The sequence below is a fragment of the Lissotriton vulgaris genome, chromosome 10 (assembly GCF_964263255.1).
Source record: "Lissotriton vulgaris chromosome 10, aLisVul1.2, whole genome shotgun sequence".
NCBI lineage: Eukaryota > Metazoa > Chordata > Amphibia > Caudata > Salamandridae > Lissotriton > Lissotriton vulgaris.
The window spans coordinates 134952286-134978303 of NC_141698.1; the positions used below are offsets into that span (position 1 = coordinate 134952286).

Sequence of the window (26018 nt, forward strand, 5' to 3'; positions counted from 1 at the left end):
AAGAATCAACAGCTGACCAAGGCCTCAACGACATTATTGAGTGGAACAAGGTCTCAATGATCTAGAGGACCACCCCTATGAATATACTGTAAGGATCAGGTAGTGACTTCCTGAGACTAGCTGGATAGGGACGTCCCTTTCACACAATTATGTCGAGTAACTGCAGGGGGTACCAACTGGGGGCATTATGATCTCTGGGTTTCTATACAGATGCCGTGTAGATGACTGTGAGAATGATGCAAAATGTTTTTTTCCCAATAGTAACATCCAGACAGGACATAGTATAAATATACGAAATTTTTTTCCTATTCCTGTAGTAGGGCCCCAAATTACCAATGCTTGTTTGTGCCTAATGTATATACTGGCACCCCACCACATTAGCACGTTACCCCAATTGCTAATGTTTCCGGCATCAAAGATACACCTTTGACGAAAATTCCCCGTTCCAAGATGGAGCCCGTAAAAGTGGAACGCGTGACGCGGTTCGTCACGTCGACACGCCCGTTCACGTGATCAGGAAACGGGTTTGTAAACAGACGGCGATCTCCGCTTAGACACATGAGGGGTGAGCGCTGACCACACCTGAAGGCGTAAGCGGTAAGGAGTTGAACTGGGTTGGATAACTTCGAAGAGGGGAACCTTTTGGACACCGTTAGTGGGCGAGGCGGCTGAATGAAAGAGGCAGCCTCGGTACTAGCGGTTTGCTCAAAAATTGATAGGCAGAAGTGAAGCATTCGGAAACACTTATTTAGCCTTTTGTTACTACAGATACCGACCACGAGGCGGTTCACAACGTCCCACTACTGAGACAGGGGATGATACACGCCAAACAGTCTTCCACGGGGGCCGGGTAGGCTTGCCAGAGAAGGCCACCTGGTAATACAACCTTTTACTCATAACACGGTCTTTTGCCAGTGCGCACCGGATCCGGTGCTTGTTGCTGAGACACTTTTTTATGTAGAAATGTAATGTGTGTTTTATGTTTTACCAACCGCTACAGGTACAATAAGGGAAGATTCAGAAAGGTGCATGTTATACGCTGACCCATAAAACCCTGAAGAAATCACTGAAATGTAAGATAAAGTGATGAAACATGTCGGTTGACTTTTAATAGAGTGAGCTAACAGCACAGAATAAAGTCAGTAGTTGCCAGTTAGCCTTACTCTTTTTAATCGTGGTATATTTGTTTTTCACGATTCTGGGCACGGATATATCACAGCGGGTTCGAGCACATACAACACTTGATGGCTGTCTGATCTACATGCACTTTATTTATGTTTGTTTGTCTCCCATTTCTTTTGGGGTTGGCAGTAGCCGATGATGAGAAGTGAGGAATCAGGAGAGAACCAGTCTGATAGTATCCTCCCCTTGGTGTTGCTTCCGTGAGGTACTGCCAACCTTCCCTCCCCCTTTTTTTCACGTTGGGAAGATAGGGGTCACATATAGCGGCTTGGTGCAACGAATGGACACACACATACAGGCGACTGTGCCAGGTTCCAAAGTGCAACGGAGTGCATAACTGCATAGACAGAAGGTAGATGTTTCCTCTGTCATTGGACAATAAACTGTGTTGTAGCCATAGAGCTTATCAGGGGTAGGCCACTGTTGTATAAGAGCATCCTGTCAAGGGCACAAGTACACCTTCCTATACCCAAGGCCTTTTTCTCCTGTCCTAGGGCAAGTTAAAACCTTATTCACAACTATTCAAATGCTAATTATTGTCTAGCAGAGGTGAGGAACAAAGTACAGATTTGTTTCCAGTGACTTTAGACAGGGAAAAGGTAACTTTCTAGAAGTAAATTTTCTTTAATAGTTATACAAAATGTTATTTTACTATTAAATTGGATTTTGAAAAACTATAAAAAGAGTCCTTAAATTAATTTTCTAGCTGCTTCCAACCCAAAATAAGCAATAGTGGATGTAATAATGTAATCCAGTATTTTCCTATGGAGCAGCTACACTTGCTACTGTGAAAATATAATTTGGTCTTTTCCACTGTAAGGGAATGTGGAAGAATAAACCTTTACATGTCCCACTTTAAAATACTATGCACCCTGTCTTATGAGCAACACGGCTTACTTGGGGTGACTTATTATTATGTCTAACTCATTTGGTCCTCAGTTTTATTAAGCCACTTTTGCTCAGTGTTTAGCTTTACTGTATTAATTGTGGCTACAGTGTTTCACAAACAAACATCAGTACTGCCCAGTGTCTACCACAAGTGTCTAACTCCATAATTGCCCATTCTATCTGCTTGGTTGTTGCAGCCTAATACTGGGGTACTTACTATACGATTCCACTTACAGTAATATGCAGTGTAGTTGCAGTGTTAGCCCGGTCCATACTGTGTACAAATAAAAGAATACCTTGGGTACTCTTCAGAGTTAAATTGCGCTTGTTCAGCCTGTTTACGGTGTTATTAGTGTCTAACTCCTGCATTTGTAAATATTTGATTGCAGTTTTCTCAGTATGTTTGCACTACTGTTCCAAGTCAACACCATTGTTAACCTGGGCGCCAGCAGTGTCATTGCAGTCTACTTCCAGCATTGCTCAGTGTGCTTGCGGTGTTGTTACTGTCCAACACCAATGTTAATCACAGTTTCTGCAGTGCTATTAACTCCAATAATGCCCAGGGATTAATTCTGAAGAGTACCTGAATAGTTAAATAAAAGTCTTACTTCAGTGTTGCTCAGTGTCTAACACAAGTGATGAAAGAAGAAAATAACAAAGGGGGAAGAGAGAGACCACGAGCATGAGGACCCCTACAATTCCTAAGGCTCATGAGGCATTGGAACCAATACATAACAGTCAGCTAAATAGCGACAAGAATCGAGAATTTGTAGGTACATTGCATAACCTACACCATATCTCACTTTTTAAATTACACGATTTTTAAAGTAGAGAAACGTGAGTAAGGTGGGGATTTGTGTACCCCAGTCCTGAAGAAGGAGTTACGACTCTGAAACATGTTGACACACACACACAGGAGGTGATGCACATTGTCCTGCATACTACACCTCCGTTTATTTCACCCTTTTAACAGCGCCAGCCCGGGGGCCCATTAAAGTATTTTTTGCGTTTACTTCACGAGCCAGGCACTTTTTAACATCACTCGCCGATTACCTCACCACTCACGCACATAAAACATAAACCCTCACACACACCACTCATAGTTGTTTATAAGTGCATCCGCGTAATCGTAGGTCGCAGCACGCCGCATCCCCTAGAGGGGTGCGAAGACCCCGATGATGAAGCATGACACCAAGGGGCCTTTTGGTGTGTGAGGGGTATTTTAAAAACTCTGGTGATCCCAACCATCGTAGGGAACCCTCCCTATTCTAAAAAGTGGATTCATCTTGTTTATACAAAAACAAGTGATGCTCACTGGTTCAGTATTGTTATTTTATTACTGTCTTAATTCATTGTTGCCCATTGTCTGCATCCAGCTCCTCTTTTTTAATGAGCCCGTTTGTCAGCAGTACAATTGTGCACCATTTTCAGATTAATGAGACTCAAGTATTGGTGGCTAATTGAATAGAAATCCTTTTACTTCAATGAGAAGCCACCAACATGTGCCCAGCAAGAAAAAAAGTCAAGTTTAATAATAGCAAGTGCTGCAGAGATCACAATTGTATCTCATCCTGCCCTAGCATGTAGATGCAAAGTCTGGCTTAACTTGTAATGCACCCTGCTCTGGGGCTTGAGACCAACTTGTGTACCCACAATTAGTAATGTCAACAGTCACACTTACAAACGAAATCAAAATTTCAAATCTTTAAGTTATGGCAATTATCTTATATTTTTAATATGTTTCTTCGTTCTGAACTATTTCATTATTTTATGAGTTGGTAATAATGCTATGCAAATATATTACATTTCTCAGACAAACATTTTGCTAATAGGTTTCATAAAGCAGCTGCCATGATTGCGTGGAATGCTGTTCACTCTGCAAGCCTTTGCACACATGCCATTGTGTTTTGGCCTTTTTTATTTGCTTTGATGTCTGATAACTTGATCACGAGTGCCCCACAAACACCTATTTGTGCAGGGATTGCAATTACAAGTGGTGCAGACTCTACCACACCCGGCGATTACCAGGTGTGATAAAATCTGCAACCACCAGATACGTTTTGGCAGGTCAAACCTTCTGGAACTTAACAAGGGAAAAAGGCCTGGCAATTAATTGGGCATACTGATTTTGATGCAGAAAGCACCAACATTTGTATGCTATACTCATTTTTCTAGAAAACTCAGAATGGTCACTATATCTTTCACCCAAGTAATTGTACAGCCCATGATGTTGTAAATAGATCCTACCCCGTCACAAGCAGTTGTACATGTGACCCAAGTGGCCCACATAGAGTTGGGTGGTAAAATACATTTCTCCAATTTCTGGTGGTAATGATAAAACTAGAGAAGAATCCAAAATAGGAATATTGATCCCAGTTGAATTATATAGATAAGGAAGTTACTTAGTCAGATTCCCCCCTTGGATTCATCATTTCCTCAAGCTTTAAATAGGGTTGTACGCTTTTGACGCTCAATCAAATGTACTGTAGTAACAGGTTGTCAATGGTAATTGACGTATAATGGTTTTGATCAATCCCTTTACCTCAACGGAGTGTTTCCTACATTTGTCTCAAGCTCTTCTTTGTTTTCCAGATGCCGTTGGCTGTGTGGACCCGGAGGAGTGTGTCAAGGTGTGTGGTGCCGAGGTGGGCTGCTCCAACATTGCATACCCCAAGTTGGTCATCGAACTCATGCCCAGTGGTAGGTGAAGCCTCCTTGGTGATAGTGTCTATGATTTGCGCTGATCTTCTTCCCAAATCAGCGTTAATGGTTTTGTGAGCCCGCGTTTGGGCGTGTAGCACCCTCCCAGTGCGGTTACGTTGTTATTAGTATGATTACTTTGTTATTATTTGCTCTTTGAAGTTCTGCAAATGAGAAGCTGGAAATAGGATGGAATGAGCTTGGCGCTTCAGTAAAAGGAGCAAGACTTGGGAGAGGTCTGTTTTTTCCTGTCAGACGGATTACCACACCCAGCTCCTGTTCCAACAGCGCCGAAACCATAAACTTTCTTTCCATTTTTTTAAATTAGACGTCTTCACTTCCTGGTGTTGTACAACTGGAAAATCGTTAGTTCTGGTTCTCTGGTTAAGTTCCATGAAATGCCATTGTTTACAGGTCTGAACTTTGCAAATTAACATATAGATATACCCCTCTTTGCATTGTAACTTAGAAACTATGAACTAGCAATCAATGGTAATGGCTTCTTATTTAAGTCAACGCTTACCTTAGCATTACACTCCATTTACATAACTTCATTGTGCATTGGGAGCAGTAAAGTTGAAACTTTATCCTCCTCATAAACCTTCACTGGCCTCCTATTTGCTGCTAAAAGGCAAGGGGAGGAGCAAGCAGCTGAAACTAGAAAATCTCAACAGAGATCTATTCACTTTCTGCTCCAGGCACTGCCTTCATGACGTGAAACGAGGGGGCGGAAAAAGCAGTGCCATAGTAGAAAAGAAAGACAACAGTAGCGTAGTTGATGGGAAGGCATGACGTTGGAGAGTTTCCCACCTCTAGGTCATCAGCCTGAACCCAGCCCAGGTTGTCAGACAACCAAAAGAAAAACAATCCTGTCACAGTTTGTGGGTCACTGTGAAATAGGTTTACCCCATTTCTTGTTGAATAGAGTGAAGAGATAAAATCACACACACACCCTCTCTCTCTCCCCACAGCTAAATGAAATGAATTTGCACTTGTAGAGCGCACTTATACCCCAACTGGGGTTTCCTGGCACTGTATTCATACCGCTGTGGAACCCTTCCTGGCCTTTCCCTGTGAAATGTCCACTCCTAGGCACCCCCAAGGTGAAGCCAGGCATCCCAGCACTGTTGGGGCCATTGTGGAGATTAAGCAAGCTATTGCCCAGAGTGGGACCCATGATTAGAATGGGCACCAAGGCGAGAATTATCAGGTCCAAGGAAATTGAGCCCAAGACCCGCCGAGGCAGGAATTGAACCTTGGTCCCTGAACCCTGGTCCCTGAACCCTGGTCCCGGGCCAGACCTCTGAATCAGGGTCTGCCGCTCTAACAATTGAGCCACACTTCTCCACATATATAAAGAACATATATGCATTTGAAATCACACCTGACTTACTGATCTTAGAATCTGAACTAACCTTAGAATTCGCAACACTTCAGCATACATGCCAACATTTTAGCAGAGAAACATGGAAGATTTAAAAAATATATAATCTGGAGAATGTATTTCTCCCATTGACTTCTACTGCGGCCTGAATCGGGTCTATTTGCAATGCATGGGATTTGCAAGTGTGCTGCTGCAGGAGCAAGTTACTGGCAGTGCATACTCTGAGTCACACAAGACCAGTCCCTGTTTTGTATTTGTTAGGGATTGGCCTTACATCTGCTACTGGCCAGTGCATGAACCCCCTGTATTCCAAAGAATGCAGGGGCCTTGGTGACACTCATAGGATGGTAAACTTTACCTCGCTTTAGTGCTCCACCAGCCTACGCCTCAAGGAAGATCTTGTCTCGACTATGGCATGGGCAGCGGCCAGGAGCAGTCTGGAGCAGCCGCGGTCGGTAGTGGGATGACCTGCAGGGCAGTGACGTGGAAAGGGGGAGGAGCAGGGTGGGGGTTAGTAATGTATGGATCGCAGAGTTTTACAGGTAAGTAAATATATAAATAAATAAAACGAATGTCGTTGCACGCACTGCATCGCATTTGGTGATGCAGTGCACGTAACGAAATTCGTTGTATTTATTTATATGTTTACTTACCTGTAAAACTCCGTAATCCATACATTACCACCCCCCACCCTGCCCCTCCCCTCCCCACGTCACCGCCCTGCTGGTCATCCCACTACCGACTGTGACTGGTCTGGAGGTCTGTCCACACAATTGGAGAAGGACAGCCTGTGCACCAGTGAAGCTCTGGTCGCCAACCACTAAGGAGACAGTATCCGGTACGGAGGGGGGCGAGGTAGTCTGTTTGACACCCTTGCCTAAGAGATGTCCAGATCAGGTAAGTAGTGATTTTGGGCTGCAGTAACTTTCAAAGTCTCCTTCATAAATGTGGCTGTCAGGCTTGCACTAAACCTGGTAACCTGGATCCACCAGGACCAATGCTTGTATAGACATTTCCATGAACTCTTTGACGACCATGTAAAGGAGGTTTATGCCACTTAGGGGTAAATGTAGGAATGGGGAAATGAAACAAGAGAAAGAAAATAAGGCCCTCTGTACCCTCATTCTGCGTGTTCCTACTGCTGGGCTCAGCCTGCTCTGTGGAAGCGTTGATAAAATAACTGTGTTGGTATTTTGTCGTTTGCATTACAGTTTACTATTTCGAATATTGTGACAATCTCTGCATACATTCCTGTCAAAGGCTGACGAAAACTCCAAGAAAGATGAATAAAACCTTTATAGTAGATAAACTTTACTACATATTCCAGTATGGATAACCCCATTCAGTGAATTGTTTGTAAATCAGATCTGTGGTCTGAATGAACCTAAATGTACATAGTTCTTCAGGTGGACATACAGCCATTTCTCTGACGACCCAGGCGGGCCATCGAAGAGGTTTAGCTATAGCGGTGACCGAGTAGTCACTGCTGTAGCCAAACTGAAGGTCTACCAGCATTTGAATCGGGAGGACGGACCTTGATGTTGGCGGTATGTATACTTCATCACGGTTGCAATGGTGTATACATACCACCTACTTACAAATCATCCCAAATTCATGTTAATAGCTATTTCACAGATTTGATTTAAATGGCAAACAAACTTAGTATTCTTTATTTTGACTTGAAGTGGTGAATTACCTGTGTGCAAGTAAATAAAAAGTAAACTATATTATGAGGGGTGTGAGAAATAATATTTTTCTACTCAAAGTTCTACAAAGCTTATGAAGTTTGCACCACTGTTAGATTTATACTTTGCCACATTCGCAAAAGTTCAAATGCAAGCAAAGGTTCCAGCAAAACAAGTCTTTAGGCCTCATCCTGTTGGCCCTAGTGAATCGGAAGTCAGGCTCAACTGACGCTTGGGCCTGAATTCCGATTTTGAGTGGTGCAGTGAATTCCCCCCCCCCCCCCCCCCCCCCCCCCCCCCCCAAAAAAAAATTCTCCAGGGCTTACTTGAAAGAATTTGCAGGGAGAAAAGGTCCTAAGTCCAATTTTTTAAGCCTAGAATAAAAGGAAAAGTTCAAACAAGTTACCACTCATTGTGACCTGCGGTAATACTCTTCAGGAAACAACTGCAAGGGGTGAAAGCAAAATTTCATTGGCCAGTGTTTCTTTCACAGAAATACTGCAGGCCTGTGAATGATGCTATTTGTGTGAGAATTTCCAGCATGGGAGTGATAAAACAAGAACACACATTTTATAGGGCTAGTTTGGCTAAGTTAAGATAAGGTGTCTGTATCATGGAAGAATGGAGAAAAGGCATTGCAATGGCGGGGCAATTGATGGCTTTGATGAGGGCTGCACTGGTAAGTGATTTATCTATAACTATTCCCCTCCCCGTTTCCGGTATACTGCACCAAAGACTGGGCAAGCGTCCAATAATAACCTAGGATGGTGCCTGCTGGGTTTTAAACTGGTGTTCCTTTATCTGACATCAGTGCAAATTTAAGCGTGAATGATCGAAGTGCAGTGATTGTCATTCAGTCATGAAGTCTGTCTATGTTATGTTATGTTATTCATAATTTGTATAGGGCACTAATACCCATGGGTGTCTAGGCGCTTCCGGATCTGCATACTGTGCCAGGAAAAGCTAGTTTCTAAAAAAAAGCCTTGTCTTGAGTTGTTTCCTAAACTCAAGAAGGGAGGGAATCTTCCTATGATTTAGGGGAAGGAAGTTCCATTCCTTGATGGTATTGTAGCTGAAACTCTGGTGTGTTGTGTTCTGTTATTGTAACCTGTATTGCTCCAGTTCCATTTGAAGTATACAAAAAGTAATGGATGGAATGCTTGAATTAATCTCAGCCACTGCTAATTACTTGGGCCACATCCCAGTCCATTGTTATTTTGCTCCACCATGCCACCTCAGTTTGGACCAAATTCCATTCGGGCCACCATACCTAAGTATTCCTGAATCTGGAGTAGAGGGATTCCAGGTGACAGAGGTTGGCGATGGAAGAAGCGGCAACAGAAAGAGCTGTCGTCTCCAGGATAGGGCTGTAATAAAAGGAACTAAACTTTTACTGAACCACCAGGTTCTGAGTACTATTTATAAGAATTGAAGACGGGTCACAAATTGTGCAACCCTGCCACAAGATTCATGGGAAATAATTGCAAACAGTGCCGCGTTTCTCGAGAATCGTAACAAAGAATACAGAAATTCCAGAGGATTACACGTAATTTAAGGATTGCTCTGACGAATGCAGTGCTGAGCCTACACAGAGGAATACTCCATGGACAGCGCCTATACCTTGCTGATTTAGATACGTGTCATATACATTCAAAAGTAAATAAGGGGATGCAGGAAGGAATGGTTATCTTTTAGCCGTTGGTCTCACTGTTCCGCTGTCACTCTCCATCAACCTCATTAAGAATGCTCTCGCCCTATGCGCCACGTACAGTAAAGTCAAAACGCTGGGGGCCTGATACTCAAACAGCCTCCGCAGTTGCAGCGGAGGTAGGGTGACCAGAATTGAAAGCCAAAAACCAGGACATTTCACAAAAGTAGAAGGACTACAATTTTACTTCAACCGAGCGTAGAGAATGGCAGCGCTCACCACAAGAGAATTACAGAAGAGGCAGAATGAGCATTAAAACATTTAATATTTAAAGCCAGTAGCATGCCTGTTAATGAACTTACTTTCTTATATTAGATGCTAACTATCCTTGCTTTGGAAAACATAAAAAAAGGCACCTCCCACCGTTTTCAGTCGATCCTCTTTAAAAACCGGGACATGAGCTAACTCTCGCGAAATCTGCCGTTACAGCTGGTGAAAAACACTCGGAGGAATAAAGACGTGCACTACAAAGCTCCTTGTGTGGCATAGCCATTTAAATGTTACTGGGTTGGGGAGGATGCTGCAACTGGCGACGAGTCAGGGGAGCAGTAACCCAAGGATCCGAGTGAGCTCTCACAGAGGGTTTGCCAAGATTCAGCAAACTTCTTGTGTGTGCCACGTGTGCCTCGTCGAGGTGTTAATGGACGACTGGCTTGCGTGGAGTTAAAGTTTCACTGCAGCCAATGCAAGGCTTTCCAAGAAGGCGCAGGCCCACAGAAAAGTTACATCACAAACTGCCAAGAACCTATTGGTAAGGCCAAGAGAAGAGATAATGTGCTACGGCATAACACAGAACCATCAGTCATACGAAGAAACGCTAAAGGCAGCGTTAACCAGGTACAGAGAAGTGATGAAGGCCACGATAGCCAGGTGCGAAAACACACCAGTAGCAGGAACATTCAGGCGCCAAGAAAATACTTAAGGTAGTGAAGGCCAGGTACACAAGGTCGAGAATCTCAGTGAACACATGCAAGATATAAAACCACCACAACTGATGTAAGCACACGGCTAGAGCCTCAAGATGGTCTGATAAGGCAGCCAACATCATCGTAATAGGCCCTGCATTTGACAGCAGTAAGTTCCACAGGCAGTTTTGATGCTGCCACTTCCTTTCCATGCCGCCAAAACCAAAATATTGCTGCCAGATGGACTGCCTAGATTGAGAAGTTTGATGGTTTCATCAACGTGCTAGAAGAAGTAGATGACAAGAGGATTATCAAATACTTAAAGAACCTTGCAGGTGATGGAGTGAAAGAAGCGATAAAGAAAATACCACATGCTGATGAAGTAACTTACTGCCAGATTAAAGCAGCTTTAGAAATCAAGCTTAATCCAATGCCTACTGTTGATTATGAAAGGTACATCTTCAACCAAGCCTGACAGCAAGCTGCAAAAAACTATGGAGGAATTTGCTAAAAGACTTGAGACTCTCATCAAGTATTGCAAGTTCAATGAATTCAATGATGAACAAGCCATACGACTCAGAGTAAACGATGGTTGCCTGTCTGACTTGTTCAGGCGGCGTATAGTGCTCGAGACACTCAGTCTGGAAAGAGTACTCATGGCTGCGAGAGCAGAAGAATGTGCAGATCAACAAGCAGCTGATACGGAACATGGAGTAGCCCAGAATGAATCAGCGTTGAACATAAAAAAAGTAAGCAGAGACACAAGGTCAAGGGCCATAAATTGATGTCTCTGAAGAAAAAGAAAATGCGTAATCAATGCGGATTCTCCTTTCCATACAAAGGTAAATGCCCCACTATTTGACTAGTATACAACGGCTGCTGGAAAGTGAACCTTTTCATGGCTGTTTGCAAAGCAAAAGCCAAACCAACTGTGTTGCATCAAGAAGTGAAAATAGATGCCATAAAGTTCCAGAAGCACTCTAACCACACCCACAGGGTCAAGTGATGACATAATTTAAGGCTAGTGGAGACTAAACAAAGTCAATGGTCATCAGAGTCATCATCCAAAAGCTCTTCAATGTCATTATCGAGTGACTGTGAAGAAGATGGCTGTGCGATGATGATGTCTACTAGTGAGGGAAGTGCACACGTAGGTTTGGCCTCATGCAGAGAAGAGTCCAAGTCCAAGAACATCACCATGTGAAACAACCAAATTCCTTTGAACATTGCTCTAAGATCACACTCAAAGTGAATAGTTCTCCCATACCTTTTATCATCAACAGTGGTGCATCGATAAACCTCAGAAAAGTACCATGGCAGAAAAGTACCATGAACTGTCTCTAGTAGCCCCTCTCGTGCCTTTGAAGGCCAAGTTATACACGTGGGCTGCTTCTATGCTATTGCAGAGTCAAGGATCAATTGTAGCGGCCATGCGACACAAGAAAATAAAGGTACAAGCACCAATACATGTTCTTCAAGGCACTCCGTTGAGCGTATGCTAACTCAGTTTCAGCACTGCTGCTGCCATGGGTCTGATTTCTATCAACTATAACATAACACATGCAGACATAGTAAGTCATCTCCCGTCATTGTTTCATGTACTAGGAAAGCTTAAGACCATGAAAGAACAGCTTCACATTCCGTTCTGTTGCTTAACGACACAGTCAAATTGCTTTTCACTTGCAGGAAGCTGTTGAAAAGGATCTGGAAATGCTGCTAAAGCATGACATCATTAACGTTCTACTGATTCGAAGCCATGGGTTTAACTCATAGTCGTGGTGCCAGAAAAGGACAGTGAAGGTGCCGTGTGCAGCTGTGTTGATCTGAGCCAAGCTAAGAAGGCTATTGAGAGAGAACGATATCCAGTTTCACACATTGCAAACACGATTACACAGCTGAATGGCTCCAAGGACTTTTCCCACCTTGATCTGAACAAGGGATATCATCAACTCGAACTGGAGGAAAATTGCAGGTACATTACGACCTTTGCAACTCATGTTGGTGTGTTCAGATATAAGCGGTTAAGCTTTGGGGAGTCATCAGATCCAAAACTCTTCAGCATGTAATTCGCTGCATAATACATCCTAACCATTAACAAAATGGGGTGACCCAAAAAAGTCATAGACCTGGGTATAATACGGTATTGAAAACAGTGGCCCGTGACCCTTTCCTTCGTAAAACTGAATCAATCAGTACATAGTCAATATTTCTATACCATTTCAGGGTGTGTCCCTTAGATCAACCCTAATCAATAAATGCACAAAGTTCACAAAAAGAAAATGCAACAGGGATAATTACAAAACCAGAGACAATTTTAATTCATTGTATCTCCATTAAATGCGAAAAAAAATCACAATTATCCAATGATAGAAGCATATAGGTTGCCCCAAGGGAGTGTGCAAAGAGCAAAGGGTGATTGGGACAGTGTAAGGTGATTAGGGAAGGAAGAATTCAGATAAGGACATAAAATTATTCACAAAAATACTGTACACAGAACCGGTTACACAGTTCACCGTCCTACAATGACCTAGCCTCAAATATCAATTCTATACACATTTATCTGCTTCTATCATTGGATAATTGTGATTTTTTCGCATTTAATGGAGATACAATGAATTAAAATTGTCTCCGGTTTTGTAATTATCGCTGTTGCATTTTCTTTTTGTGTGCATTTATTGATTAGGGTTGATCTAAGGGACGCACCCTGAAATGGTATAGAAATATTGACTATGTACTGATTGACTCAGTTTTACGAAGCATAATACATTCTGTCACACATGCTTGTAATTACAGTTATGATATACTGGTATTTGGGACCACTCGAATGGAACATGACAAAGTCCTTACACAAGTCTGCAGTTTGCCTGCTGATGCATGTCTCATATTGAATACAGAAAAGTGTGAGTTTCACAAAACCAAACTCTGCCATGTTTTCTCTGAAGTGGAAATGACATGAAATCCAGCGAAAGTACTTGCTTTATTGCCCACTACTCCCCGCCGGGCTTGACCATGCTGTGATCCTTCCTTGGCATGGCCAGCTACTGTTCCGGGTACATTTGTGATTTTGCGATGGTCAGTGCCCCATTGATAGTCTTGACAAAATGGAACACTGCTTTCAGGTGGTCGCATGAATGGGATCACAGCTTCAAGAAAAATAAAACATGCAATAGAGAATGCTACTAAAATGTCCTATTTTGATGCAAAACTGCATACTGAGATTGTGGTTGATGCAAGCCCAGTGGGGTTCGGTGCGATCTTGGCTCAGCACAATGCTCATGAGAATGCACAGAGACACATGTGGCCCATGTGAGGAGGAGTCTGCCGAAGACTAAACAGGCTTATTCCCAACTTGGAAAAAGAAAGCCTAGCTGTGGTGTGGGCTTGTGAATACTTTCATTTGTTTCTATACGGAAAACATTTTAGACTTGGCACTGACCACCAGGCGTTGCTCGCCATTTTCGGAAATCCAATAGCCAAGATTCCCCCTCAAATATTAGAGGTGGGGGTTGAGACTACAAGAGTATGATTATACTATTGGGCACCGACCTGGGAACGATCAAAATCCTACTGACTACTTTTCATGAGTGCCATTGCAGTGTCATGATGACAGGTCTAAAGCAGCTTAGGTGTATGCCAACTTCATAGTCAGATCCAGTACCCCTGCTGCTCTATTGGTAGAACAAATTCTGGCTGCAATAAACACAGATCAAGATATGATTACTCTCAGAAATATTATTTCACAGCATTCCCAGAGGAAACATACTTGACCTCTAATGGATGATTTTGAATATCAAAAGCTCAAAAATGTCAGAGTAAAACTTTCTGTTACTCAAGAAGGCATTATATTATGAGATACGAGGATTGTCATTCTCGAGAGCCTGAGACAAAAGTTATTGAACTAGCACACAAAGATCATTGTGGTATTCTAGCCACTAAGAGAGCTCTCCGAGACCGAGTGTGATTTCCTCACCATGATGAAAGAGAATTAAAGGCCTGTCATTTGTGTAACTGTTTGTCTCCCAAGACAACGCAGTACCCACTAACCATGTCCGATCTTCCATATGCTAGCATAGGAGAGGATTATTGTTGATTTCTTTGGTCCCCCTCAAAAATGGACATCATCTTATGGTATTCGTTGATGAATACTCCAGGTTTCCCCTTGTGCATGATGTCATCAACTACGCATGATAAAGTAATTGGGGTATTGAATGACGATTTTGTAACATGGGGTGTTCTTTCCATTCTTTAAGTCTGACAATGGCCCATCTTTTAATAGTCGAGAATTTAAATATTTTCTCACAAGCATGAATAACAAGCATCAGAAAAGCACACCTCTCTGGCCCCTGATGAACAGGGTTCTTGAATGATTCATGGGCACCCTTAAATGAGTGGTTAAGCGCACCGCGTTGGAGGGAAGTGACCTCTGATTTGCTTTGTTTTCAGCCCTTTGTGCTTAATGGGCCACTCCCCATTCCACATCAGGTGAAAGCCCTGTCACCTTGATGTTTGGGAGAGCCATGGGAATGAAACTGCCACAATGGACCACCACAAGACTGACTGATGCTGACGAGATCCGTAAAACAGATTCTGTGAACAAGTGCAAAACGAGGACTTATGCTGATGAACGCCAAAGTACTCGGGACACGGTTTTCAAGGAGGGAGACTGATTCCCGGCCAAACAAAAATAGAAATACAAGTCTGAGCACTGTTTGATGCCAGTCCGCTGAGGGTCTTGACGAGCAACGGGCATATGGTGGCTGCTCAACATCCCGGAAAGTCCTTTACGAGAGCCTTGTCATATTTCAAGCCCCTGCTTCAATGTTCATAGGCTCCAGATGACCGAATTGTGGTATGTCTGCCTGAGAGTCTGGAGACCCCAACTCATACACTTATGATGAACTCAGCAGAGCCTAAATAATTTTGCTCACAAATTATCCAAACATGCAAAACAGGTTAAGGATGAATGAGGAGTCACATCTAAAAGAGGTTTTAGCAATAGTTAAGAAAGAAGAAGTTACAGGTAGGTAGATGTGCTAAAGCTGTGTTAACAGATGACAAAAACAAGGATATAGTATGAAGAGTAAAGGGAAAGAAAGTCGACAAATCCAGTGATCCCGGGAATCCTCTTAAAAGGGCAAATACGAATTTGAATAGTGACAATCAAAAAGGGATATATGATTCTTTAGATGTGGAAGTAAAGATAATTAGCCAGTAACAAAAACTGTGTGGCTTTGAACCAAAGTGTTGGGAATGTGGATGCAAGGGATATTCTTACAGGGTGTGCCGAAGAAGATGTGATGACAATGTTAATTGTATTGTGGAAGAGGAAGTTGTTAATTATGACAGTCGGAAAACAAATTTGTACAAAAGATATACAAAGAGGATTATTGTATATTGAGAGTTGACCAATATGTTACAGGAATGAATGGCTCTTCCAAGAACAAACCTGTGTGTGAAATGATCCTAGGAGGTGTGAGGAAGAATATCGTTGCAGACTCAGGGTCACAGTATTCAATTGTTCAGAGGAAGAATGGAAAAAGCTTTTTAGAGAAAAACTAGGAGAAAACCTAGAGCCAACTGATGTTAACCCTGAGAGTTTCAGAGGGGAACGCATTGAAATGCCTGTACTGGGGAGCAGTGGTGGCTGGTAATTTGAGCAGAGGGGGTTGGTCGGGACACACACATTCACACACACATTCCCCCACCATTCACAAACACATACATGCACACTCATTCACAGCTGGCACTCAAAAATGCACATATATTCATACATGCACACACGCACCAAACATAAAACAAATAACACTTATCAGACTGCAGCGGTGATCAAGGTGGCGGGAAGGAAGACTCTGTGGTTCCTGAGGACTGGCACTGCTGCATCCTCTCACTGGCCGAACTTGTTACGGGTCAACCAATGAGAGGAAGTGTCAGTTGCTTGCTCATCACACAGTGGGATGGGCTCAGTGAGACCGCAGACCCCACCCCACTCTGACAAGTGTCAGTGAGAAACACTCAGCCGTGGGCACTTCTGATCTTAAAACTGAAGCACCCAGGGCAGAGTCTATCAGTGATGCTTCCCTTCATCACGAGGGCGAAGACCACCAATCGCTTTGCCGAGGTGAGGAGGTCACACTCACCAGGCTGTCACGTCTTCAGCCAGAAAAGTTCAGCTCAGGCAGCTAGGTGCCTGTGCATTTAGTGCATGTGGAGCACCTGGCTGCCTGACCTAAACAAAGATAGGGTCTGTCTGGCTGACATTTGCTCAGCCTGACAGAGACTCTTCCTGCAGGGAAAAAGGTTAGGACGAATGTTAAGCTTGTGAATAGCCTCAAACCCTTCCTAGCTGGCCTCAACCTGATTCAAATATGTGACAGCTTCACACACATCTTGGGTTTGATCCTGGACCTAATCATCTCTAGTTCCAATTCCACCTATCTTGAAGCAATTGTCCCTTGTGATTGGACAGACCACCATTACAACACCTTCCACATCATAGAATCATGGTCCAAAAAAGATAATCAACCAAAGAAACACCCAGACATTGGAAAAGATCCTTGCAAATTGTAAACCTGAATGAAATGATATCCCATAGCAATAACACCTTGCCTCCTCCTATTATCATGTCTATCATCCGTGACCTCACTGAGCACTACAACAATTCCATGTTGAACATTCTGGATGCAATTGCTCCCTTACAACTAAAAAGAATGTCTAACAAAGACTCCAAAGCATGGTTCAATGAAGTTTAAATACAGACAGATGCAATCTGAGATTAGCTGAACGTTCTTGGACAAGCTCTCCATCCCTTGAAAAACCTTATGCTTTTGAGATCGAGAAGGAGTATGTACAATGAATGCACCAGAAATGCAAAAGCGATCTTCTTCAGAAGCCAACTTGACAAAGCCAGAAAACGCCCCAAAAAATGTTTTGAATTAATTAAACTCCAATCCAATAATCTTCCCAGTTCTATCACCAGTGGTTTCCAGTCCACAGCCAAATTGTGAGGACTTTGCCTCCATCTTCATTGGAAAGACGAATAAGATAGAAACTGATCTACGGACAGCTATGAACCAACTAACATTTTTACCCCCTTTCAACTCAACCTCTCCCTTTCACTGCAGCCTCCTCCTACAATAGGTCACCCCCACCACCCAAAATCAGTGCCTACTGGAGTCAATTCACAACCTTTAAAAAGATCTCCATACTCAACATTCTTTCAGCACTGAAACCCCCAAATCCCTTCAGTGATCCTCATCTCTCTAATTTCTTTAATGAGATGAAAAGGTCCTTAGTCCCACTCTGGACCGAGATAGTAAATACCTCTCTACTACAAGGTGAGATCCCGGACTGTCTAAAGTCAGGGCTGGTTATGCCCATTCTCAAAAAAAAGCCCACAGTTAAACCGGAGGACCTTAATAACCTCTGACCAATCACTAACATTCCAACTCCGTCGAAGCTCCTTGAGAAATGTGTACATGTCTCACTATCTAACCACATAGATGAATTCCACCTACTAGATCAATTCCAGTCTGGGTTCCGTCAGAACTTGTGAAGCCTATTACAGATGCACCGGCAGCTTGGATAATAGATGAAGTTAGATAATTTCTGGGTGATGCTAAATTTAATTCTAAATTTGGGAACAATTTTTCAGATAAACCATTCCCTATTTGACAACTGTTAAAGAAGGAAAATAAATTTGATAGGGTAAGAAAGGACATTTGTGAAACTTCACATATCCAAGTGGAAAGGATCTTGGGCCTGTGCTTACACAAAATGGGAAAGATGGAAGGCAGGTGGTAATAGCTAAAGCCTCCCGTTTATTACTGAGGAAACATTTTCAGTAACTGAAAGAGAAACATTGGCATGCTTATGGTGTTTGGATTGCTACCATCAATAAGTGTGGGGTTTTCATGTCTCAGTGAGATGTGAGCATAAGCCACTCATCAAAGTACTTACCGCAGGGGGCTGATGGGTGCATTTCCACGAAGAGATTGCATGCCAATGAGACTGCTTGATTGCTATTAAAAATTACAGAACATGTCTGGAGTAAGGAACAAAGTGGCGAATTGTTTGAGCCGATTGGAATTGTAAGTGAAGTTGGTGCACAATGATGAATGGGATGCATGTTGTGTTGCTAATCGTCAGGAAAATGGAATTCAGGGTGAGAAGTGAAGAATAGAAAGAGAACATGGCTAAGGATAATACAATAAGTGAAATATATAGATATGTGGGGGAAGGTTGACCGGTGAAGAAGGAAACAAGTAAGGCTATGATTGCTTTTTGGGAAGTAAGACATTATTTGTCTGTTGAAGAAGGAAGGTTGTTGGGAGGGGCAGAGTGGTTCCATCTGATGGAATTAGAGAAATGATACTGAACAATTGTCTTGAGGGACATCTGGGGATAACAAAAACCAAGGACATACTTAGAGATTGTAGTAAGGAATTGTGTTGAATGTGAGAATTGAAACAAAACTTGTGTTACGCTTAGACCACCGCTGAGTGCTTTGAACAGCGCAACATGCCTTGAGAAGGGATTGTAATACACATTATTGGACTAGCTCAAGGAAGGAAATAGCGAGATGAAGTACATCGTTGTAATGTTAGACCATTTTTTGCAGTGGCCTGAAATTGATTTTGTTCACAAGGCTGATGCACATGCCATAGTCAAATCTTTAGACAAGGAGTTCATAAAGAAAGGTCTACATAATTAAATTATAAGTGATAATGGTACTTACTTAATCTCTGAACATTTTCAGAGATTTTTGAAGAGAAATGGTGTGGAGCACAAAACCCCATCAATTCTTCTCCCTGCAGGGAGAGGTATTGTGGGACGCTTTAATAGAGCCATTAAGGGCACTATTGAATAGCTGAAAGGCATAACATGGACTCGGAGAGAGAAGTGATGCTTATGATGTGCTCTTATAGGGTAACATGTTGTGTGAGTACTAGACACAGTCCGTTTGAAGTGATGAGAGGGAGGATACAATTTACGAAGGATACTTTGGGATAGATGCAGAAGTCAAGCAAAGGTAGAATGGTCACTTGAGAAAGTAAGAAGGAAAATTGTGTACACACAGCAAGCGTATAAGTCCTGGTATGTTTGTAAACATTGTGGGGCCGATTCACAAAACTAACTTAAGACAAAATCCTAAACTACTTACTACTTTTGGTATTCACAGAAGTTAGGATTTTGTCTTAACCCCTTGCATGCTGATGACGGCCCCCAGCCGTCATGCACTACGGCGCTTGTGTGCTGATGACGGCTGGGGGCCGTCATAAACCTGCCCACTCGCGATTTTGCCACACAGGCGCAGAATCGCGGCCGCATGCAAGGGGTTAAGTTTATCTTAAGACAAACTTAAGACAGAATTAAGACAGACTTAAGACAAACTTAATACAGACTTAAGACAAACTTAAGACAGACTTAAGACAAAATCCTAACTTAAGTCTGTCTTAAGTCTGTCTTAAGTCTGTCTTAAGTTTGTCTTAAGTCTGTCTTAAGTCTGTCTTAAGTTTGTCTTAAGACAAACTTAAGACAAAATCCTAACTTCTGTGAATACCAAAAGTAGTAAGTTTAGGATTTTGTCTTAAGTTAGTTCTGTGAATCGGGCCCGGTGTCAAGTTATTGACTTTGAAAGTTGATGACTGGATCAGAGTATAGTTAAACAAAAAAAGAGAGGTACGGTCAGTCTCAGTACTGCCACTGAAATAGGAGCGGGAAGGATAGTCACACACTCACTTCGGGTGAATAGGAAAGCCCTCACACACCGACCTAGTCAGTGTCATGCTTCATCACTGGGCCCCACCACAGAGGCCGAATGCCTCTATGGTGTGCCGCAACGCCAGAAAGACTGCGGAGCTGGTTGTGTGAAGAGGGGTGTGTTGTGAGGGTAATTACGGTTAAAAGTGTCTAACAGGGTATCTAAAAAAATTTTTAATGTGTGATCCCTAAGACACAAAAGTGAGGTATTATGTGTCTGAATTTAGATGCCATAAAGGGGGAAAGGTGACTTTCTTCACCTAAGGAAGTTTAGGAAAGATTGTGAAAAACTGCTTTATTTAGCGATTGAAAGGTTTGGCATTTATTAGAATAGCCAGATGCATGAAGGGTTGAGAAGTACGAGCTGAGGGTGGTAACATTTGCAATGTAAATTAAATGGAGGAGGAAGAAATGGATAGGTCACTTGTGGAAGAAGAAGTGAGAGAGATGATTGAAGAAAAGACAGCTGCAGAAGTATATGACTGTGTCATTCCTGTTGAAACAAATGAGCCAAGGGGCAGGTTTGGGAGGAGAATTGTGAAACCGAAAAAATTGGATGAGCTCATATGGGAATAATTAGCATCTTGAGAATTTATCGTACTTCCACGTATGAGTAATCTTTACTCACATGTGAGGAATTTTTATTCTTACTTCTGTGTATATCTCTAATAGATGTTTCTTTGTTTAGTAAAGGGTATTAACTTTATATCAACAACTTTGTTATTTTTAAGAGTTTCAGAGTTGTATGAATCACACACTGTTAAGAGGAAGCATGTGTTGTGCTGTATTTTACTATTGTAGCTTGTGCTTTTCTAGTTCCATTTGGGTCACCATACCTAAATATTCTGGAATCTGGAGTAGGAGGATTCCAGGAGAGAGAGGTTGTCTCTAGGTCAGGGCTGCAATAAAAGGAAACAAAATTACACTGAGTCAACAGCTTATCAGCAGTATTTATAAGAGAATCCAACCACATTTTAAAGATGGATTTAGGATTCCCTGCTTAGTACCTAGAAGTGGTAGATGGATCAGAAATTCATCATCTATAAGTGTTAACGACAACACGGTAAGAGCAAAACTGATGAAAGAGGTAGTTAAAGGGAGGCTCTGGCATTCCTTTCGAAGAGTTGCTGATTTCCCCGTTGACCAGAGGCCTACAAAGAGTAGAAGAGAATTTAGAGTGATACTTAAATTATCTTTGCCTGAAGGTGGCTCTGTGCAAGACTTTATGCATTCAAGCATAGTTCAAGGGATTTTGTTGGTGAAAACCTTTGAATCAGGAGTGGAGATGGCGAAATGTGACATAAATTGTACCTTTTGCTTTCTCCCAGTGGATCTGAAGAATGTTATCTGCTCTGTAAGCAGTTTGGATGTGGTTATTCATGGAAAATGCAATGCCCGGTTTTGCATTTTATTGGAACGCGATATTTTGCACTGAAATTGACCTGAGAGCTGGAAAGCCTGAAGACACAGCATAGGCTCGGTAGAATTTGTCCTGGTGTTAGCCATAGTGGGATTGTGTAGCTAGGTATTAGAAGACAAGCATGTGTGTTTTATGCGGACAACAGTAGCTATGCCACTTCAGGGGCTTCAGGGCTTAGCCCAGACACCTGTGAGGTGCCACATATTGGTGTTAGCCTTTGCATGCACTGATAAATATTTAACTTAGAAGTGTATATGACAACTTTTGTGTTTTCATGAACAATGACAATGCACCAATCAGCTGTCTCAGCCTCTGCTCCAAGCTCCTGCTGACAAGGGGAGGAGGGAGCTGAGGGGGCCGAGCAATGATCTATCTACAGAGTGTTGTTTAAAATCAAAGCACTCTAGATGAATGTCTGGATTGTACATCTGAATGAGTAAGTGAGAGAGTGTGAGTTAGAGTGAGTGACGGGGAGAGAGTAAACAAAATAGAGAGTATGAGTAAGAGTGAGAGTGAGTGTATTTGTTAGCATGTTTTTTGCTTGTGAGCCTGCTGCTGGTCATCGCATAGTCAAGATAATTCTTGGCATATGGGGACACCCAAAATAACACCTCTGGCACAACTTGCGCTCACATACTGAAGGTATTGCTTGGCAATCATGGCACATTGGGGGTAAGCGGTCTGGCTGGGGAAAGAAACCCATGACAAAATGCTGGCTCTGAAATAATGGGGCTGGGGCCAATTTGTGACAAATGGGTCACCCATGGTATATGGTTGGTATCAATGGCAACATTCTGGTACAGACAATATATATAATTCCTGGCATGATTGCTATCCATGACAAAATTCTGGCATTTGCTCTCTGGTGTTATGCTTAATATATAGGGGGCACCCAAGGCAAATTATGAAAACAAAGAGGTGAACCCATGGTGTTACGCCCCACGACATTTCAAGGATCACCAGTCGCCGGTGGTGGACAATGAGGCAGTAGTTTCTTTTGGTGGGTCAGTGAGTTCAGCCAGGCTCACTAAGATAACGGCTAATTGCTCCGGAGGATTCCCACACTGGCTCCTGCTACCCCTCCCCTGGAGATGATGGGCTTACGATCAGAGCAAGTTTCCTTCAGGGTGTGCCTCAGCCCATGGTTTTGTTCAACGGCAGCCCAATGCAAAAAAGCTAGGCAAGGGCGTAGCTTGCTCAGTAAGATTGAGGGGGGGCGAGGTTCAGATTTCCCAACAATCACACTGGCATATAATATTAATACACATAATACGACAAGTAGTGTGCCTGAGAGGGGCTAAAGGGGAGGTGGAAAGGGAGACAAATGACAATTGGTGTGGGTACGAAGTGAGAAAAAACACAATATTTTGTAAAATACAAATTTTTTAAGCCTTTAGAACAGAGAGGGTGTGAGTTTTTATCCTCAAGTATTGGTTCCCGGAAAAATCCGACCGACACCTCACCATACCCGATAGCATCTGGGCCCAACTATTCACCAGAAAATACATTTACTAGGGGGTGTAACACCTCAAACGCCCCCCATCCCCTGAAGCCATGCTCCTGAAGCTAGGACACTAATGTAAATAAGCAGAACATTGGGCTGTAAGCAGATATGTGACTAGACTGCATTATGATGTCAGAAGTGCACTGATTTAATTTTATATTCCCCAACTTTGTACTTTTCCTCCTTCAGGACTTCGTGGTTTGATGATTGCCGTGATGATGGCCGCCCTCATGTCTTCACTTACCTCCATATTCAACAGCAGCAGCACCCTCTTCACCCTGGACATCTGGAGGAAGATCAGGAAGAATGCAAATGAGCAGGAGTTGCTGCTGGTGGGGAGGTAAGGGGGATCCTCTTTTCTTTGGGTTCGGGAGACCACGGGGATCATTTAGATATTAGAGCTGGAGCAAAACTGGGTTGTTGCATGGATGAGAGCTTGAACAATTGTGTATGCAATGAAAGGCAAAATATTGGGGATCAAAATATCAATATCAATCAATATAGGTAAGTTTAGTATTATTATACTTAAATTCATATATATGTTTAGCTTAATTATATACCTATATCTTCATGGTACGTAGATGTGGAGGTAGGAATAGTACATTTATATTTACCTGTGTGCTCGTACTGCCGTGATATTTTGGCCCTCCATATTTGACTGTGCTGCTGTGATAACTCAACATGCCCTATTCATTATTGCAGGTTACAACCATATGTTCTGAACTTGGCGTTACCATCAGCTTTTCAATGTTGCGCAAACATTAACCCGCTTACCGCGGCAAACATTCTGCCGTGGTGTGGGCTTTCTAAAGGGTGGGTGTGGCTGCGTCGGCCAACGGTCGTGCTCAGCACCATGGAGGTAATGCTTGCGTCGGTCAATGGAACCGGTTAAAATAGGTTATAACGCAAAGAAAATGGGTTAAAAAAACATTACCATGGATCAATCCCAGTTTGAACCTTGATTGGTAAATTAAACACTGTGAGCAATTGGTACAAACATTCATTGTGCCGGGTTGTTTTTATGCCCTCATTTACAAATCTGGACTCCATGATCCACAAGGTGTTCACAACACAAGCTCAAATAAATTGTGAAAGTTACTTTGTTCTTCCCATCAAAGGAGAGCTGATGAGACAGTTCTCATTAAGTGATATCATGGTCTATTTTGGTTGCTGTGAGAGGTATTGCATCCTACTATAGAATTACCAGCAACTAGACCATGCTTGTGAACAGTGGTTGGCTGTCAATCAGAGCCCTTTTAAGGGCAGTGTGTTCTATACCAGTGCTGTCAGTCAGTGTGTGCATTTCCAGTGGCACAAGAAATGCAGCAAGGTGGTGAATGGACAGTATAGTTCTGACTTTACCTGCACCCTAGTACGAATATGCCTCATTATCCCCCATTTTTTTTTCCGCAGGGAATCACAACGCGGTCATTACAACGACATCGTTGTGATTCTGCATACCATTACCCCGCAAGTCGTAACAATGACTTGCGGAGGGGGGGCGCTGGATGTTGGAATAGTATATAATTTTCTATTCCAACTCCAGTCTGTGCGGACAGTAGGGAAGGTGTTGGATTTTAAATCCAACACCTCCCCTCCCCCCCGCAAGTCGTTGTTCCGACTTGCGGAGTAATGGTATGCGGAATCACAACGCGGTTGTTGTAATGACCGTATTGTGATTTCCTGCGGACAAAAAGTTTTTTTATAAACGTTGTTTACCCCCTAGTACTTATGCATCCTGGTGCTTCAGGGAAAACCTGGAGTCTAAGCTAGGAATAGTGCTGGAAGGTTTGCGGACATTTGATCACGGGGCAAACACTGACTCACTCTTGCCACTGGTATTTTCACCCAGTGATTACCACTTTTGTTTTAATCTTACGGTGGGTGCTCCCACAAATCACTGCCCCACGTGCCACTGCCCCACTTCCCACCCTGCTGACGGGCATTTTGTCACCTACGAATGCAGCACTGTTTAATTTGGCACTGCAGTGCAGGCAGCAAAATCCCCTCAACAAGAATTACCCTGCAGAAAGTCCACTACCATGCTGGAAATAAAGAAAATGCTGTGCACAACCACAAATCAGGGGAAGGGAGTTGACGAAAGGGGGTGGTGAAAGAAAGGATGGTAACATGACGGGCAGTGCCAGTGACAGGCAGAGTATGGTCTTTCAGTACATATGCATTATTTTAGAATCTATGATCCCTCTGAAATTTATAGCGATTAGAATGGATTAGAAACGATTTACAGGCTTACTTCATTGGTCCAATATAAAACACATTTTCAATCTTCATAATATATTTTATATGGTTAATGCACATGCCACAGAGCCTGGTGTGAGACCTGCAGACTGCAGGATAGTATCCTAGCATGATAGCTTAGGATATTATTACATCTGTTGCAAAAAGTCAAGAAATCTAGTAAGTGATAGTTTATTGTATATGAATAATTAAAATCTTTACAAATACACCCAGTGTTAAAGCCCCTATACATAAAACAAAGTACAATTAATTCCAGATTTAAAAAATGACTGTGATGAAAGCCCTTCATACATGGTAGAAAGTCTACACTACACAGTTGGTTTAAAGTACAACTGTTGTTATTCTTGTTGTAAGGTTCAAGTAACTGCTGTGTGCTGAGTGGAGACGGGACGGGGATGGAACCGAAAGTTCAGGATCATCCTCCCAGTGGTCCTTGTCTCAAGTATGGAGCTTCTACTGTTTGACGCCCTGTGGCTATCTTTGTATAAAAAAGCCTTACAAGCTATCCGTTGAGTCTAATCTAGTCTAGAATGAGTTTAACAATATTTACAAACATTTCCCAAAACCATGACGTCAGCAGAGTTAAAACATATTGACAGGGCTCTTTACAGGCACGAGTCCTGT

General features: G+C 42.7%; 1 protein-coding gene across 1 annotated transcript in view; it reads left to right on the forward strand.

The window, feature by feature from the left end:
* The window catches only part of SLC5A10 (solute carrier family 5 member 10), a 611774-nt gene that overhangs the window by 420429 nt on the left and 165327 nt on the right, over nt 1-26018 (forward strand). Inside the window, exons 10-11 of the mRNA XM_086940716.1 lie at nt 4663-4770; nt 23325-23475. Coding sequence (XP_086796842.1) covers nt 4663-4770; nt 23325-23475 — 259 coding nt within the window. The remainder of the gene's footprint in view (nt 1-4662; nt 4771-23324; nt 23476-26018) is intronic.